Source organism: Rhinopithecus roxellana, chromosome 6, assembly GCF_007565055.1.
Source record: "Rhinopithecus roxellana isolate Shanxi Qingling chromosome 6, ASM756505v1, whole genome shotgun sequence".
NCBI lineage: Eukaryota > Metazoa > Chordata > Mammalia > Primates > Cercopithecidae > Rhinopithecus > Rhinopithecus roxellana.
This window is the reverse complement of record NC_044554.1, coordinates 20268078-20286365: the sequence shown is the minus strand read 5'-3', so window position 1 is coordinate 20286365 and position 18288 is coordinate 20268078. Positions and strand designations below refer to the sequence as shown.

General features: G+C 37.8%; 1 protein-coding gene across 1 annotated transcript in view; it reads left to right on the top strand.

Annotated features, from left to right (window-relative positions):
* The first annotated feature begins 552 nt into the window (after nt 1-552).
* Nucleotides 553-18288, top strand: part of SEMA3C (semaphorin 3C) — a 180157-nt gene continuing 162421 nt past the window's right edge. Inside the window, exons 1-2 of the mRNA XM_010386802.2 lie at nt 553-1070; nt 3074-3214. Coding sequence (XP_010385104.1) covers nt 3112-3214 — 103 coding nt within the window. The 5' untranslated portion in view covers nt 553-1070; nt 3074-3111. The remainder of the gene's footprint in view (nt 1071-3073; nt 3215-18288) is intronic.

The window sequence follows — 18288 nt, the reverse complement described above, 5'->3', positions numbered from 1 at the left end:
TACTCGGCAGAGGCCAGGCACGGTGGCTCACGCCTGTAATCCCAGCACGCTGGGAGGCCCAGGCGGGTGGATCACTAGGTCAAGAGATCCAGACCATCCTGGCCAACATGGTGAAACCCTGTCTCTACTAAAAATACAAAAATTAGCTGGGCGTGGTGGTGGGAGCCTGTAGTCTCAGCTATTCGGGAGGCTGAGGCAGGAGAATCGCTTGAACCCGGGGAGGCGGAGGTTACAGTGAGCCGTGATCACGCCACTGCACTCCAGCCTGGTGACAGAGCGAGACTCCGTCTCTAAAAAAAACAAAACAAAAAACAACAACAATAAAACACGCAGCAGAATAAGGACAAAATTCACGTCCTTTTAAAAACGCATCTCTTTGCCTTAAAAGGCTGCAGTGATCCTTCCTTGGCAAAAATAAAAAAAATAAAAAAACCACAACTGCTTTGCACTTCAATATTTACGGCCAGGCAAAGCCTGTGTGAGTCTTCCAAGAGCCGCCGGCAACAAAAAGCGTAGAGCGCACCCTGTAAGTTGCTCACTCCGCCGCGGACTGCGAAAGGAGCAGAGTTTCGGGGCTAGGGCACAGCCTGCGGCCGCGCATTCTTGCGTCTGGCTAGCCGCGGGCTCTAAGGGTCGGCCCCGCCCGGCCCGCCCCCGCGGCTCCTTGCCACGCTCTCGCGGGCGCGCTCGGGGTGGGGCCTCGCGGCCGGCGGAGATGCGGCCGGGGCTGCGCGGCGGTGATGCGAGCCTGCTGGGCGGCGCGCCGGGGCAGCTGGAGCCGCGCGCTGCGGCGCTGTAATCGGACACCAAGAGCGCTCGCCCCAGGCGTCCGGCCACTTTCCATTCACTCCGAGGTGCTTGATTGAGCGACGCGGAGAAGAGATCCGGGTGCCGCGGCACTGCAGCGCTGAGATTCCTTTACAAAGAAACTCAGAGGACCGGGAAGAAAGAATTTCACCTTTGGGACGTGCTAGAAAATAAGGTCGTCTGGGAAAAGGACTGGAGACACAAGCGGATCCAACCCCGGTAGCAAATTGATGACTTTTCCGTGCTGATTTCTTCCAACCTCGGTAAGCTAAATTGGTCGTTTTCCGCGTTACAAATTTAGCAAAGTATAACTTTTTTGGCCTGTATATTGACTTTTCATACATTGGTGTGCTCAAGCCTGGACATTTTCTTAAGAGCACACGCGGTTTGTCAGGGAAGCTTTCCCCTTGCTGAGAGTCCAGCTCGAGTTGTTTCTTTAGGCGGTGACACCTGCGGAGAGTTTCAAGTTGAGTATTACAGTGCCTTGCAAGGCAAAATTGCTCCAGAGGATACAAGAGAATTCTTTTCTTATGTGTTACTAGTTTGCGATCAGCAGAAGTGAAAACACCAAGAGGAACGTCTGTGTCTGAGTTAAAGGGAAGAACTTGTAAGATACTGTTGGGGAGGCGGGGGCATATTTAAGACACTTGGCTTTCGGTCTCTCACTCCTCATCACTAGGTAGAATGTAAATCAAATTGCCCTGTAGACTATCTTCGTTTCACCTGCCATTGTGTCTCCAGTATTCTTTGCAATTGGTTGTATATGTACCTTTGGGAGAAACATGTAAGGTAAGATACCAATATGGAAAAAAAAAAAAAAGTTTAAATAATATCAACTTGCTCAGTAAACATAACAAAGGTTAGGCATATTAATAGCTTTTTTCTTTTGGCTTTAACTATAAAGTCAACAGAACCAAGGGGCAAATTACTAAGGGAAAGTCACCCATAAAATCAGTTTTCTTCTAAGTTAATTTAGGGATGACAGGGTGAAGAGGTTGTGGAAGCAGGAAGAAACTGTTTCTTTTGAAAATTACCAACACAAACATCTCTAGAGTTTCCTCCATCTGTGTGGTAAAAGAAGCGTACAATTTCATTTCTAACTCTCTTATGCACCACCTAGGAAATCTACTTACAATTTTTCTTTAAAATTGCGTATTCCGTTTAATTCTTCCTTGTATTCTGTATTAATGAAGCTGTCTTTTTCAGTTGTTAGTGGCTTTTACAAAGAAATTAATAATTTTGACTATGAAATTTTAATTTGAAAGCCAAATAATGAAGATCAGCATTGTTGTAACCTGTAAAAATAAATTTCTTTATTGGACTGTCGGGTCATTTTATTGTATAATTATGGTAGAAGCAAAATGATTGTGTTTCTTTGATGCTCCTGAGTTTATTTTACATGATGTAGCCACTAGAGCTCCTGTAGGTTTATGGTAACACATTATCTGGCTTTGGGATTTGGATATTAGTTAATAGCATGTACCAATTTTATATCTATAGTTTCAAGCAGTGACACCTGTCTCTTTGATTTATCTTTGGGAATTTTGACAGCCCACTTTCTGGTGGATTTATTTAAAATATGCGTTGGTGGATACATGGCTCACTGGATTGCTCACTGCTAGGTCACTGGTTTGAATTTAGCACAAGTCCGTGGTTACCTCATCTGCATCATTTAACAACTGCTTCTTGGTCATCTGGATAAAATGGCAGATAACTGATTCCAGTGACTTTAGTGATCAAAGATTGAGGACACATAGATTTATGTAAGGAAACACCATTTCAGAGACAATTACTCCAAAAGAGCTAATGACTATAGAAGTGAGTAGGTACACATGAATGCTCATATGAGATTTTGCTACTGCTATTACATTAGTTGGGGAAAGAGTTCTCATCCAGTCATAATCTATTAGCACAATGCTATTCAAGTCTTTTTAATGTAATGGATTTCTAAAGAGAAGATCCGTTAAAATATTGGGCTTTCCTTTGGGTATCAGTGTTTTTCCTCGCTGCTTTGTTCTGTTTTGATGGTAGCATCAATTTACTGGAAGATGAAAGTTTCTCTTGTTGGAAAGACTTCCCCACACAAATGAATGAAATCCACATTTTCACATCTGAGAAGCAAAGACAGAGCACCTCCTACTGTTGGCATTACTGTAAAAGTTCAGATGGTTCTTTTGTGAATAGGGTGTTTTGTCTAGATTGCTGGTTTTTCCTACTCCTAAAATGTGAAATGAGATATAACAAACCTGTTCTCTCTCTCTTAAAGGTATTTTCCCTTGGATATTAACTTGCATATCTGAAGAAATGGCATTCCGGAAAATTTGCGTGTTGGTTGGAGTATTTATTTGTTCTATCTATGTAAAAGGATCTTCCCAGCCCCAAGCAAGAGTTTATTTAACATTTGATGGTAAGAGAGTTGATAAACACTCTGGGAAAAAATGTTATTTTAAGTTTTGTTTTCTTCCTTATCCAGATTAAAAAATTAAGAGTATAAAATATTACTGGATATTAATTTTAAAAATATTTTGGGCTGCTTTTTGGAGGACAGTAGCTATTTTAAGTGATTCGTTAATAGACAAAAACCCTCTGTTGGGTCTGAGGCAATATTTATGAAAATGCTTATAGTAGATGTTGCTTTTTATAAAATAATTCTTCTGTGCTTGTCTGTGTACTCATGGGGGAGATGGGCACAAGCTCAAAGCCTAGCATCTTTGATCTTACTCTTCACCTGGTAATGTTAAGAAATTGCCCCTTTGTGCTAATCCTCAGCAGCAGAAAGAGCTATGCAGGTTCAATTACTAAAAAATTCTCCCAATTAATTTTTTGGGCATCCGTCTCAAAACTAGTTACTCCGTGTATTGTTCTAATGGTGTTTCTTCTTTTTCCACAAGGATTTCCTGAGATTGGCATAGTCCCCTAATTAATTGAAAAGGAACTAAAAGAATAATTGGAAATATGCTTTTGATTGTTGTTGTATACAAATGTCCTCAGAAGCTTAGGGAAATGGGTGTGATTTCAGATTTTCACATACATAAAAGGTGCAAGGTCTTCTGCGGGAATGGTTTGCATGAGCTTTAATGTATGTAGTTCAAAGGACTTACAGATGAATGAATGTGGTTAGTCGAGTAACCCATACTAATTGGACAGATGGAGCAAGACATGGAGAGGAACACCATCCTGCCAATCAAGGTCATTTATAATTTTATTACTTCTTTCAACTCTGTCTGCATAAACTTTAGTGTCATTTCAAATATTTTTCTTTCATTTGATAAACAATATACTCTCAGACCTTCCTATAGCAGGGTGTCTCTGAAACTCTTTGTGGTTTCAAATTCCTTTTTTTTTTTGAGACAGAGTCTCACTCTGTCACCAGGCCGGAGTGCAGTGGCGCGATCTCGGCTCACTGCAATCTCCACCTCCCAGGTTCAAGCCATTCTCCTTCCTCAGCCTCCCCAGTAGCTGGGATTACAGGCGCCCGCCACCACAACGAGATAATTTTTGTATTTTTAGTAGAGACGGGGTTTCGCCATGTTGGCCAGGATGGTCTCGACCTCCTGACCTTGTGATCCGCCTGCCTCGACCTCCCAAAGTGCTGAGATTACAGGTGTGAGCCACCACGCCCGGCCTCAAATTTCGAATAGCAGAATGATTGAAACTTACCAGTCAAATGGCTGTCTTTTTTTTTCTTTTTAAGTCACCAGTGCTTTCCCCACAGTTGTCATAAGCACCAAAGGAGCCATATTTGGGACTTAGAGTGTGTGAGTTTCTAATTGCTTCCTTAGCCTCCATGCCAGGCATTTCCCCTTAAAACCCATAGCCATGCAGTTAAGTTGTGAAGAATGGAAAGACAACCCTTTGAAGTATCCTTTTTAGCCCCTTAATTACTAAAGCATCTTATGTACTACCCACATTTTTTCTCCCAAATTGAGAACTATGAAATACCTTTTCAAATAAAAGAGAAAGGGAATTAAGAAGTAGTGCAATTTCCCCTCTATTTTCTATATTTTTCCTAGTATATGTAGAGATGGAGTGATCTAATAGAGGTCTCTACCTGCTCTCTTTTCCATTACATGAAAATTAATCCAAATTAATGTAAATATTAACAAAAAGGATGTCACTAGAGATAATGAACCAATTCTGTATTTGAAAAGGCAATTAGAATTCATATTTTACAGAAGGAAATTACATAGTATAATCTTTTAGAACCAAACTTCAGAACTATGTAAGACAGTGACAGCTCTGCTATACAGTGACTAGAAGTAATGATGGGATTTAAAAAAATATATGCCTAATATTTTTAATGCTCTCGAACTCAAAACAGATTCTTGCAGAATAAGACTTGCCTTAACTTGAAACTTATGTAGAATATGACATGATGAATTGTTGATCTCCAAGTTCTATAATTCCTGATATTTTGTTCTTCTCAAGTGTATTACTGGTACTCTTAGGAAGTGAGAGAAAAACAGAGCAAATAATAAGAGAGAGAGAGAAAATCACTTATTTTGAATACTGTTTAAAAGAGATGTATCAACAGTGAAAATACATCTAATAAAATTCCACAATTTCTAGCTCAATAATTTTAAACATTCCTACAATGAACTACATAGGCAAGGTATATAAAAAGTATCAGGCAAAAACAGTTGTCAAAATGTACGAATTTTAAACCTTGGTACAATACAGTTTTCTTAGGAGATTTCACAGTGTACCTGCTTGACCTGCTTCTTCCAAATTTATTATTATTTCAAGTTTCTTGTTAGTCAAATGATGACTCATCTGAGTATTGTACCAAGTAGGTTTTTAAGTTTCCTCCAAAGCAGTTTATTCTCAACATCAAAATATAGAGCTTTGTATGAGGTTAACGTATTTAAGAATGTATATTTAAATACTTATGACATATACTTTTATTTCATATTTCTAAATTTCTATTACTGTTTTCCAATAAATCAGCAACTGAACGGTGTTTTGCGAAGTTCAGATAGTTTCAAGTTGTATCAGACAGAGGTCATTTGCATTACTTGTTTTATATCTCTAAGTACCTTTAGATTCTCTCGTAATTAGTAATTACTTTACCTACTGGCTCTTTTGTCTTGAATTCTCCATCACTATAACTTGGTCCTCTGCCTGTCTCTCTCTGGGTGGAACTTGAGAAGAAACCACTCAGTCTTGTGTTACTTCAGGTGCAATAAGCATCATAGTCAATTTTAAGGTGTGTAGAACAATGAGTCTCTTCTCCCATTCATGTTCCATCCCTTTTTCTTGTGGTGAAATAATGGAGTGATAACATTTGTAAAACAGTGATTTACAGATTCGTCTTCCCTGTTGATCTGGGGCAAGGTCAACCAGATGGTCAGCAGTCCTGTGGGAGAGTGTACTTCGGATGTTATTAATTAGTTACATTTGTGCTACTTAAATCTTCTGTGTTGAGACCTGTGACTTCTAATAGATATTTTCTTTTGTAATTTGTCTAACTCTTATTTTATGCCAAATAGCTTTGCAAATGAATATGAGGTTCACACAAATGCTTTAGTATAAGTTTTTCCTTAGTTAATATTGGCCAGTCTTCCAGCCCATGGCTGATTTTCACATTTGCGTATGCATGGCAATGGTTTAAAAACAGAAAACTGACGGTGAGTTTTGAATTGGAAATAGGTATTTTATGAGTAAGCACTAGACTTGCATAGGATTACCTGTTTCTCTCTCTCTCTCTCTCTCTCTCTCTTTCTTTCTTTCTTTCTTTCTTTCTCTTTCTTTTCTCTCTTTCTCTCTTTCTCTTTCTTTCTCTCTTTTTTTTTTGAGACAGAGTCTCACTCTGTCTCCCAGGCTGGAGTCCAATGGTGAGATATCGGCTGACTGCTACCTCCACCTCATAGGTTCAAACAATTCTCCTGCCTCAGCCTCCCGAGTCGCTGGGATTACAGGTGCGCAACACCATGGCTGGCTAATTTTTGTACTTTTAGTAGAGACTGGATTTCACCATGTTGGCCCGGCTGGTCTTGAACTCCTGACCTCAGGTGATCCGCCTGTCTCAGCCTCCCCAGGTGTTGGGGTTACAGGTGTGGGCCACTGTGCCTGGCCCTGTTTTTTTTTTTTTTAATTTATTTACTTTGTGATTCATTTTCCCTTTTGTCTGTGCTGAATTTTTACTAATAAAGCTGCCAAGTCTGCAGGTCTTTGATAGTACATAAATGAAAGACTATGGAGTTGTATAAAACATCTTTTAAAATCACTTTCAACAAATAACCCCTGTGAACTAATGAACTAAGCCCCAAAGCTGATGAATTGTTATTGGGCCATAAACTCAAAATATTAAATTGCCTCTTTATGAGCTCTGGTAGCATTAGCATTACAAGGCACATTTGTTGAAATAGTTTGTGTTGTGGTTGCCCAAGAAATGCAAAGAAAAACAATTGTTCCTGATTTCTCCGTTAATCTTGGAAGATGCTTACTCTGGCTGTATTGAATCTTCTCAGTTTGTGTTACTAAGAAGTATTTAGTTCTCAGCTGTGTGTTACAGCATTTTCCTTCTCTCTCTTTTTTTTTTTTTTTTTTTTTTTGGAGATGGAGTCTCGCACTGTTGCCCAGGCTGGAGTGCAGTGGCGTGATCTCGGCTCACTACAAGCTCTGCCTCCTGTTCACGCCATTCTCCTGCCTCAGCCTCCCGAGTAACTGGGACTACAGGCACCCACCACCACTACAGGCTAATTTTTTGTATTTTGAATAGAGATGGGGTTTCACCATATTAGCCAGGATGGTCTCGATCTCCTGACCTCATGATCCTCCCGCTTCAGCCTCCCTAAGTACTGGGATTACGGGCGTGAGCCACTGCGCCTGGCCGTGGCATTTTCTTTTAAGTCTCCTTATGATGGTTTCAATTAAATGTCACTGAAATATCTTGAAGCACGCATGAGTGTTTTAGTAAACCCAAACTCAAGGGGTGCCCTGTGAATAAAAAGTTCCCTCTACTCTTCCCCTTGAGAGAGTTTAATTGAACTCAGCGAAGGATTGATGAATTCACGTGAGTTGGACATTACCTAAATCATAAGAGTCTAGAATAGAGTAACACTAAATTTGTCAAGCAGCAAGGTAAAAACTGTTATAAATTACAGTTGCAATGGAAGATGAGAAGAATTGCTAAGAAATGTAGCCTCATATGTCTATTTTCCCCTGTAATATATATTGATATAGGGCTCTGGTAATCAAAATAAAACAAAAACTCTAGTAGAGTTAAATTGGAAGGAGGAAATTTTATTTCAGGTATTGCAGAGTGTCTCTTGAAAATATTGGGATAAAATGTGTTACATTGATATGCTGTGGATTTCTCTTAGAAAAAATTTTTAGAAAAATGTATAAGCCTGTATTTTCCTGTTTTAAAAAAGTAACTACTATTCCAGGTGAGTTTCATCAGATTATAATAAGCTTGATTCTGTTACCAATAAATGATGTTATGTGTTAAGCCATTCAGAGGAACAAGGTTCCTACAATTGGGAGCAAAGAAGGAATGCTTTAGTGTTCTGAAATTAGAAGAGTGAGCTTGAGTGTTATGTTAATCAGTCATACAACCAAAGTGATTGCATTAAAAAAAAAATGGGGCCCAGCACGGGGTTCACGCCTGTAATCCCAGCATTTTGGGAGGCTGAGGCAGGCGGATCACAAGGTCAGGAGATCGAGACCATCCTGGCTAATACAGTGAAACCCCATCTCTACTCAGAATACAAAAAATTAGCTGGGCGTGGTGGCGGGTGCCTATAGTCCCAGCTACTTGGGAAGCTGAGGCAGGAGAATGGTGTGAACCCGGGAGGCGGAGCTTGCAGTGAGTCGAGATCGCAACACTGCACTCCAGCCTGAGTGAGAGGGCGAGACTCCGTCTCAAAAAAAAAAAAAAAAAAGTGAGTGTTCTACTCTATGGATTAACCATAGACATGCCTACTACACTGAACTCTTTATCAAATGAAGATGGTGCAAGTGATCCTAGATAGCTTATTTTAAATTTGTTCACATGTTGATCATATATGTTGATATGTTGTTCACATATATTGATAAAACAATGTTACATAGCCTTTATTTGCAATTTTGATTCAGAAAATTTATCTAGAACCAAAGTTACACATTTTCACATTCTTCCTAGGTGTATACTACTTCTTGTCTTCTTTGTTTCTAAAATACTTTTGGTAATTAAACACTAATATTAATACTGACTTTGTGACAGCCATTTCTGTAGCTGCCATGAGAATTAGTTTTAAGATCCACAAAGATCACAATGAAAGGAAAAAGGAAAAGAATGTTTTCTCAGTAAGGTATGCTGTAAACATATCATGTTAAGTGTATCATGCTAGAATTTTATATTTCTCTTAGAACATCAAACCTGCCTGAAAATGAAAGAAAATTCATTCTCTATACCATCCCAAATTCCCCATTTAATTTATGATTCATCAAGTTGAAGATGAGGGGAATTACCTCTCTGGAACTTGTTGATTTTGTTGCTGTAACTGAGATCTCCCTTTGTGCCTATGTGAGCAAATCAATGCTTAGATGGATAACTGTAGAAAAAAATTATTATTCACTCTCCTTATTTCACTGAAATTTATCAGGGTGTATCTCCATAAATTCATTATACCTTGCACTGTCTTTTAAAACAAACAAAATATTCAGATGTTCTTTTTCAGGGATATCATTCATTGCATTAAAAAATAGCACTGAGACACACTCAATTTTTTCATTTCATAAATGTCTTATATAACAAGGTACACAAAAACTATCACTTTGGTTTTAGTTCCATTACTGTTAAGAAAAAGAACAAACATTGGGAAATAGAGCTGTGAGCTTTGGGCAAATTCAGCACTCCTTTGCCTTCTCCATTTTCATTTATATATTACTGAAGACCTCTGTTAAGGAAAACACATTCAAAAGCAAGGAACAGAAAGGTAAGATGTTTTCTAGCTCAGAGTATGAGTTGGCAAGAAGGGCACGTGGAAGGCAGAACTAAGTGCTGAGCCATGTGCTATTTTAGGGTAGCACTAGCCATGAAACAATTTGCTGAGCTGTAAATGATGGCAAGTATGTTCTACATTTTAAATTGCAGTCTTTTCAGAAACAGTCATTTCAACCCATCCTCCTTATCCAATGAGAATGAGCTGTCTTTAAGCTCTCAGTAGAGATATGTTATTTCTGCAGAGTGCTTTTTACTTTTCAAGTAATTCCCATATTATTTAATTTATTATAGAAAGTCTGAAGTAGATTGGCATGGAGGCTAAAGCTCTTGGTTAAGGTTCTACAGCTTGATGGTGGCATTGACAAGACTAGAAGACAAAATGGTATAAGAAGAGAAAAATTAATTATGAGCAGTGCTTGTATAGAATCAGAGACACCCTGCAAATGTATATTACAGAATCTGCAGAAATGCAAGGCTATTAACATGAATATTAACAGACTTGCTTCATGCTATTTCTTCCCCAAGTATGTACAGCACTGTAGCTTTAACATACCTTACATTTTTAATTAAGGGTTGATTTTCAGCAATAATCTGAGGATCATTATATTATATAGCAGACTTTAAATCTACTCAACACCATATTTTAAGTGCCTCTTAATTCTCTTTGCAAAGATTGAGGCAATACATAGGTAAGAATAATTTATATTTTCATTTATCTCTAATTCATGCAAATTAATGAACATACTAGTCTTGTCTTGCTTTCCCCAAGTTACTACTCTTGTAGTCAAGAGCTCGTTTGATGTGCTGTGTACATCAAGATTCCATATTCCCCTTAGTCAATCCCTAGAATATTCCACTCTACTCATTTATGTATTGCCTTAGAGTGAAAAACCCATTAAAATAATCTTATGTTCTGGTTTGAACTGATGCCACTGAAAATGCTAAATATTCTTGCCTTACTCATCTTTAACGCTTGCTAGCATTTAAGATTCTTGATAATGAAAGTATAAAATATTCTACCTAATTAATTTCTAAATTACTACCTTAGTAAAACTATTTTCTGATAAAAATGATCAGGTACTAGACTTTGAATTTTGAATGCAAAATTGCTGTTATATTCAATTTTATTTGTAATATAATGGCTAATGTTAAGTCTCTAGTCTATATGGAATAGATAAACCCAGGGAGTTACAGCAATGTAATTTTACAGAAGATTTCTGTTCCTCAGAGAAGGGAGACAGACTCTTGATCCAGCAAAAAGAAAACCTTAACTCTGTGTAGAATTAATAGCTCTAAAGAAGCAACTTCTCAATTATTTTAGGAAAAAACTTATTTCCTTATAGATTTTGACTTTCTACAGGTAGAATTCATTATGGAGAGAGGATATATATCTGAGTAAAAATAAATGCCTAACTCCCTCTCTCACACACACACTTACATTGTCTATGAGTAAAATTGCATTATATTTGAATACTGTTTTAGTCTTTTCTAAGTGTATATTCTCTTGTATATTCATGTAACAAAAACTGTTAAGTCAGAAAAAAGCTGTTGTATTCCTGGTATCATTTTAAATGCATTATTTGTATGTTTTCTTATTTTACATTTATGAATAACCACAGATTTATAATTATATAATTGGATCGTTAGTTTGGTGAACACTTTATTACTTAAAACATTATTATAACAGTTATGTAGTGACAGCTTTTAGTGCAAGCAAGCTGAGGACAAGGACAAGCAACTCTGGTGACTTACGAATTTGAACCCTGTCTCCCTCCCATTTGTCTGACAGCTAGTGATAGTGAGAACAAAATGAGTTGTTGAATGGCAACCCGCAAAAAGGAAGTAATCCATCCCTAGCACAGATAACAGGGATGTAAAGGGAGTGAATGGGGCACATAATATGTAAAGGCATCAATAAGATAAATACCTAAATTTGCTCTCTACGCCTGCTTTTCTTTTTTCCAGCCAGCGAAGTTTTGCAACCCAAGTTGCTAGTGTTACTATAGTTAGCATCAGTTGCCAAAGAGTGAGCAGAATCTCAATTATAGCATATGAAATATAATCTTTAATTATGTGCTTCAGTTTTCCAAAATCCTCATTTGACAAAAGTTAAATTAGAAAAGACCTTTTCTCTTTTGTAAATAGACATAACTTTGTACAAACTGTGTGAAGTACACCAAGCTGGCACTTCATTCATCACTGAAATTTAATAATGAACACAACAGGTCTGAAGATTTTAAGACAGCAGTAACAAAAAGTAGAAACTGAGAGTAAGGGGAGTTGAACACCCTAGTATTCTTGCTTGACCTTCCTTGTAATTGAGTCAAGTAGAAGTAATATATGTGATCACAGTTTATTTTAGATGATAGACTATTACATGTAAAAAGACAATTCCAATACAGCTATAATTCTTAACACACGGATCTCTTGTTTAATGGAATTAGTGAGTAGTAGCAAAGTGGTTATAAAATTGGCTTGTATAAATATTATACAAATGATATTTTTCTGTTGAATTTAGTTACATAATTAGAGTCCATGTGTATACAAACTATTCAGTAGCCTGAATTGAACAAATTTTAATAAAGGAACTTAACAGGATGATAAGGCATGTAGAAGTTTAGATATGGTATGGTGGATACTTTGGAGCCTTTTAAATAATATGTCTGCCCTTGTAGATAGATGTACACTAGTTATCATAACTCAAGCAAAAGAAAAACTTTATGACTTAAATTACCCCTTGATTTGAAAAGAATTATCAGATAATTTAATTTGTGTCAGCAGTCAGAGCCCTAAGTATTCTCTAAACAACCTGGTTCTGTATTCACAACTAAACATTATTACATACTAATGATGCAGTTAATAGGAAGAGATTGGAGTCTCATTGCCATTATATAGGAATCTGACATTAAATAGAACCACCGTTTATAGAAGCAATCTTTCTGGCATCAAAAGCCTCCAACTTTGTTGGTCCATCCAGCCAGATTGTCGCTCCATAAATCCAAGCTCAAGGGCTTTTTCCTTTCTCCTGAACAGTAATGCTCAAAACATTCCAAGAGACCAGAACATTAAGCAGGAATAAAACAATGAGTGTATTATCATCACCAAAAGAGCATTTTGAATTTTATTAGAAGAAACCAATTAAGATGTTATTTTCAAGTAAAGGGCTTGGCATGGCTTCAGAAAGTTACTTTCCGGAGTCGGGCAGGGGTTTAGCTGGCACAGAGAGCGGATCTTTAGCTTAGAGTTTTGACAGCTTTAATACACATGCAACTGGAATTTTTTTTCTTTAAGCTGATTCTTTTAAGAGCCACACTTCCTGCCACTGTTTAACATAATTGCATCAATTCCATTTTCCATTAGTAGTCAAAACCTGCTGATATGACTGGAGTTTTAAAACCTTTGTGTAAAAATCTAATTATGTAAAATGTTTTCAGAGGGAACTGATAATGAATATGATCTATGCAGCTGTATTTTGATATCTAAAGTACAGTAAGGAAAGAATTCTTTATGCTAGTATTATAACCTTTGGTTATTCATTTCATTATATTGACAGCAGTGGTATAATCAAGTTTCTATTATAGAAGAAAAAATATTCAGTAAGCTTTACTTTGTGGAAGAAAAAGCAGCATATACCACTTGTCTACAGAATAATGAAATATTCTGGTTTTAGGTGAAAGGAAATGCTTGCGCCCCTTATTATATCTATAGTATTCCTGTCCGTTATAATGTTTTTATTTTCAACAGCTTGTCTGCATAGAATATTTTATAATGATCTATACTGGTATATTTCATCTTACATCTACCTTCTATTCTTCTTGATATGTATTCCAACACTTTTAATATGCATAATTATATGTAGACATTTCAGATACTACACTAGAGACTTAAAATATAAAATACGCTATCTCACAATTGATCTCTTGCATTTGTTTTTCTTTCTTCCCTCTTTTTTTTTCTTTTCTTTTTCACTGACATGAGAAAAAGATGATCAAGTTTAGCCTGGAATTATTCATGAAATGGTAAAAGCTTCAGAGCCCAGGTGCTGATGGAATGTGTAGCAGGAATGTAGTTAAAGGTGGCCGAGAGTTAAGATGTGTCATTTATTTGTGCTATAGAGATGAAATTCAGTGCCATGAGCACTTAGATGAAATTACCTCTGCAATAACCATCTTCAGTTTCCAAATTTTACAATATTTGATAGTAAGGCATAGTTTTAACCTTTTCTAATATTGCTTCTGGGTAAAAAGAATATTAGATTTTTAATAACTAAAGATAAATTTGCTGAGGTCCACTAATAGCACAGACGTTTTTCAAGATATGTACGCATCTGTATGAAGTTCCAACAGTAGAAATTTTGTTCATCTTCCAGGGGAAGCAGGAAAATCTAGTTAGAATTGATTGTTGATGAATTATGGATCGTTAAGAGAAAAAAAGCTTTTAGGCCCTTTTATAAAGATTGTTATGTCTATCTGTCTCTCCTTCCTTTGCTCTACTCACCCACCTTCCTTACAAAGAGGTTTTATTATTCAATTAAAAAAAAATACCCCAAAATTACATTCAGTTCCATGACTCTTTTCCAGAGTCTACTTTGTACAATGCTGTGAGCTACATCTGTGGGTACAAAAAGAAGTGTGGTATGAATTTGGTCCTCAGCAGCCATCTACTCTAGCAAGCAGGATACGCCAACCATGTAAACATTACACCAGGCAAACCCTGCTGCATACCATAAAAGAAGCATGGACACCTCACAGAAGGTGACATTTTAAAAACAAAAACTATCTTAAACTAGTTTAGAGCATCAGCTTTAAGCCCATTGTAGGCATTAATCATTTTGCCAGCAGGGATTAGCTTTATCATAGTTACAAACTGGATGGAGATGGGAATTAAGTTGGATGAGCTTATTGCACTTAACTTATTGCAGGGGTCTCCCAGCCTCTGAGGCAAAATGCTTTTGCTGATTTTGTTTTCTTTACCTTCAGATTCCCAGCAGTGCCTGTAATGGTGCAGAGTCATTATGACTGCCTGACTGATAACTGACAAACAGGCTGACTTCTAATTGTCAAATTAAATCCAAATGCCCAGAGCATTTAAAATCCTAAACTGTCTGTGGTGGTGGTAGGGGTCTCTCTTCTCTCTGTTCTCTCTCGCTCTCCCCCTCCCCCTCTGTTCCCTTCTCTCCCCCCTCTCTCCCTTGTTCTCCCTACCTCCTTTTCCCACCGCCCCCCCCAAAAAAATTGGCCATAATCGAGGGTTGCAGCAAAGGCATGAAGGAGGCTATTTTAAATATCAGAAGTTGAAAACAACGTTACCTCAAGAAATGTCTTTCTTGACAGATTTCATACCCAGAATTCAAAAGTTTTTTTTTTTGTTTTTTTTTTTTTTTCTCTGTGCTTTCATTTTCATCAGCAGTTTGCCACCCTATTATAGGGCCACAAGGCTTGAAGTTAGAAAATTAGCACTAAGATTCAGAAAATTCAGGAAAAAGAAACTGTAATTCTGAATATTTGGAATGATTGGTAAGGTTAAACCTGAGATCCTAGAGCACTGATTCTCAACCTTGTCTGTACGTTATCTAGAAACGTGAAAAACTGCTGATGCCAAGGCCACACCCCAGACCAATTCAGTCATTATCTCTAGGGATGACACTAGTGTTGTAAAACTGTCCCAGGTGACTCTAACTTACTGACATATTTAGAAACCACTTCCCCCAAGTCCCTAAAATGCAGTTTCTGTTACACAACATGAGAGTGTCAGGGGACTCCTTTTAACAATAAAAGAGAATACTATTCAATCTAGTGTTCTAGCTGTGTTCAGGCTGCAGTCATTACTAAAAGTTAAAGTTTCGCCCCTTTTCAACAATTGAGATTCTCAAAGCCAGATAAATCTTCATCAGTGTAGTGGTAATGCAGTTTGAGTGTCTACAACCCATTAAGAGTGAACAAATACCCTTCACTTTTGTGTGGAATGTGAAGATCCGTTTCAAAGCCATGATTTAGAAAACCATGTTCTATATTCTATATCCTTTATATTTTGAAGCATAATGACATCTGTGTACGAATCTCAACAACTTGAGAAGGTATTAAGGCCAGGTGTGATGGCTCATGCCTATAATCCTAGCACTTTGGGGGGCTGAGGCGGGTGGATCACTTGAGGCCAGGAGTTCGAGACTAGCCTGGCCAATTTGGTGAAACCTAGTCTCTACTAAAATTACAAAAATTAGCCAGGCATGGTGGTACATGGCTGTAGTCCCGGCTATTGGAGAGACTGAGGCATGAGAATCACTTGAACATAGGAGATGGAGGTTGTAGTGAGGTGAGATCTTGGCACTGCACTCTAGCCTGGGCAACAGAGCATGACTCTGTCTCAAATAAAATAAAATTAAATATGCCTTTAGATTACATCATCAGGCCTAACATATAGGGGGTTAAATACAGGTTTGTACAATAGATGCCCTCCGTGTCTAATGGTGTGATAGCAGACTTTCTAAAAGATGAAGAAGCTGTAGTGGTGGTAGGGGTGGGGGAATGGAAGTAGAAGATAGGCAAGGCTTCCTCTCACTCACAAAAATATGCCACTTACGGAAATGGGAACAGGTTCTGACTCTTTATGTCTGTTTCTTTGTATATTATTTTTTCTAGCCTTTTAAATGATGTGTGATACATAGTGAATACTTAACACACTAATGTACTGCATAATGATGTTTCCATTGAGAAAGACCACATATATTATGGTAGTCCCACAAGATTTATTTTTAATTTTTTTTGAGGCAGAGTCTTGCTCTGTCGCCCAGGCTGGAGTACAGTGGCATGATCTCAGCTCACTGCAACCTCCACCTCCTGGACGCAAGTGATTCTCCTGTCTCAGCCTCCTGAGTAGCTGGAAATGCAGGCATATGCCACCACGCCTGGCTAGCGTTTGTATTTTTAGTAGAGACGGAGGTTTCACCATGTTGGCCAGGCTGGTCTTGAACTCCTGACCCCAGGTGATCTGCCTGCCTTGGCCTCCCAAAGTGCTGGGATTACAGGCGTGAGCCACTACGCCTGGCCCCGTAAGATTATTATACTATATTGTACCTTTTATATGTTTAGATATGTTTGGACACACAAATACCATTGTGCTAGGGTTACCTACAGTATTTTGTACAGTAACATGCTGTACAGGTTTTTAGCTAGGAGCAGTAGGCTATAGCTTATAGCCTAGGTGTGTAGTAAGAGACACCACCTGGGTTGGTGTAACTTCAATATATGATGTTCGCACAATGACATAATTGCCTAATGAGGCACTTCTCGGAACATACCTTCGTTGTTAAGGGATGTGTGACTGTAAATACTTGAAAGGGAAAGAATGAATGAATTTTATCTGCATTAGGTGCAGGGGCATGGGTAGAGCAGAAAGAACCAAAATAGTGGATCAAACCCTGTCAGGGCTCTCAGTTCCAGGATCACAAGGTGCCAGTAATTCAGAGGGCTTATGCTCTTACCGTTCTTCTTAGCACATAATCTTGGCTTAGGTCTCTGTCCTTTGTACTATAATCCTGCTGTTATCACGTAGGCAGAAAAGCCATGGGCTAATGGCTGACACTTCTGTTTTGGTATACTTAACAATACACAAGGAAAAGTATAAATACCCATGGGCCTCTAGAAATAAACCTGGGGTTTCATTGAGGAATATTGGAAACTTCACTGGAGCCTGGAAATGGGAACAAGACTGCCCCTGCTGTTACGAGTTACAAATCATATATTATTCTACTGTCATGTTGTATTATGATTACATGTGTTTTGGTTTTAGATGATTCAATGATGTTAGCCTTGAGTAATTGGATAGTTGAAAAATTCATTTGGACCATAGAAATTTATAGTTGTTTATGTGATCAATTTAATATTTGTGCTTTTTCCGGAACATAATTTTTCTTTAGTTATATGAGAGATTAACTTTGTTTTTATTTTTATTTTTTTATTTTTTTATTTTATTTTTATTTTTTTATTATACTTTAAGTTCTAGGGTACATGTGCATAACGTGCAGGTTTGTTACATATGTATACTTGTGCCATGTTGGTGTGCTGCACCCATCAACTCGTCAGCACCCATCAATTCATCATTTATATCATGTATAACTCCCAATGCAATTGTTTTAATATGCACAATTAGATGCTTTCATTAGCTTATAAACATAGCTACATATTTGCAATTGAAAAAATTTGTAAGGAAAAAACTGTGTAATACGAGGTAGAAATAAGTCTTCTGGACAGGTCAATGATAAACAGAATACAAATTGAGTACTTAGGTCCTTTGAAAATTGTCAGTGTTGGCTAGAAAGGATATGTTATCTTTACTTGTTCTTATTAAAATAACATGAAGGACAGGTACAGTGGCTCACACCTGTAATCTCAACATTTTGAGAGGCCGAGGTAGACAGATAGCTTGAGCCCAGGAGTTCAAGACCAGCCTAGAACGTAGTGAAACCCTTTCTCCACAAAGCATACAGAAACTACGTGAGTGCAGTGATGCACACCTGTAGTCCCAACTACTTAGGAAGCTGAGGTAGGAGAATC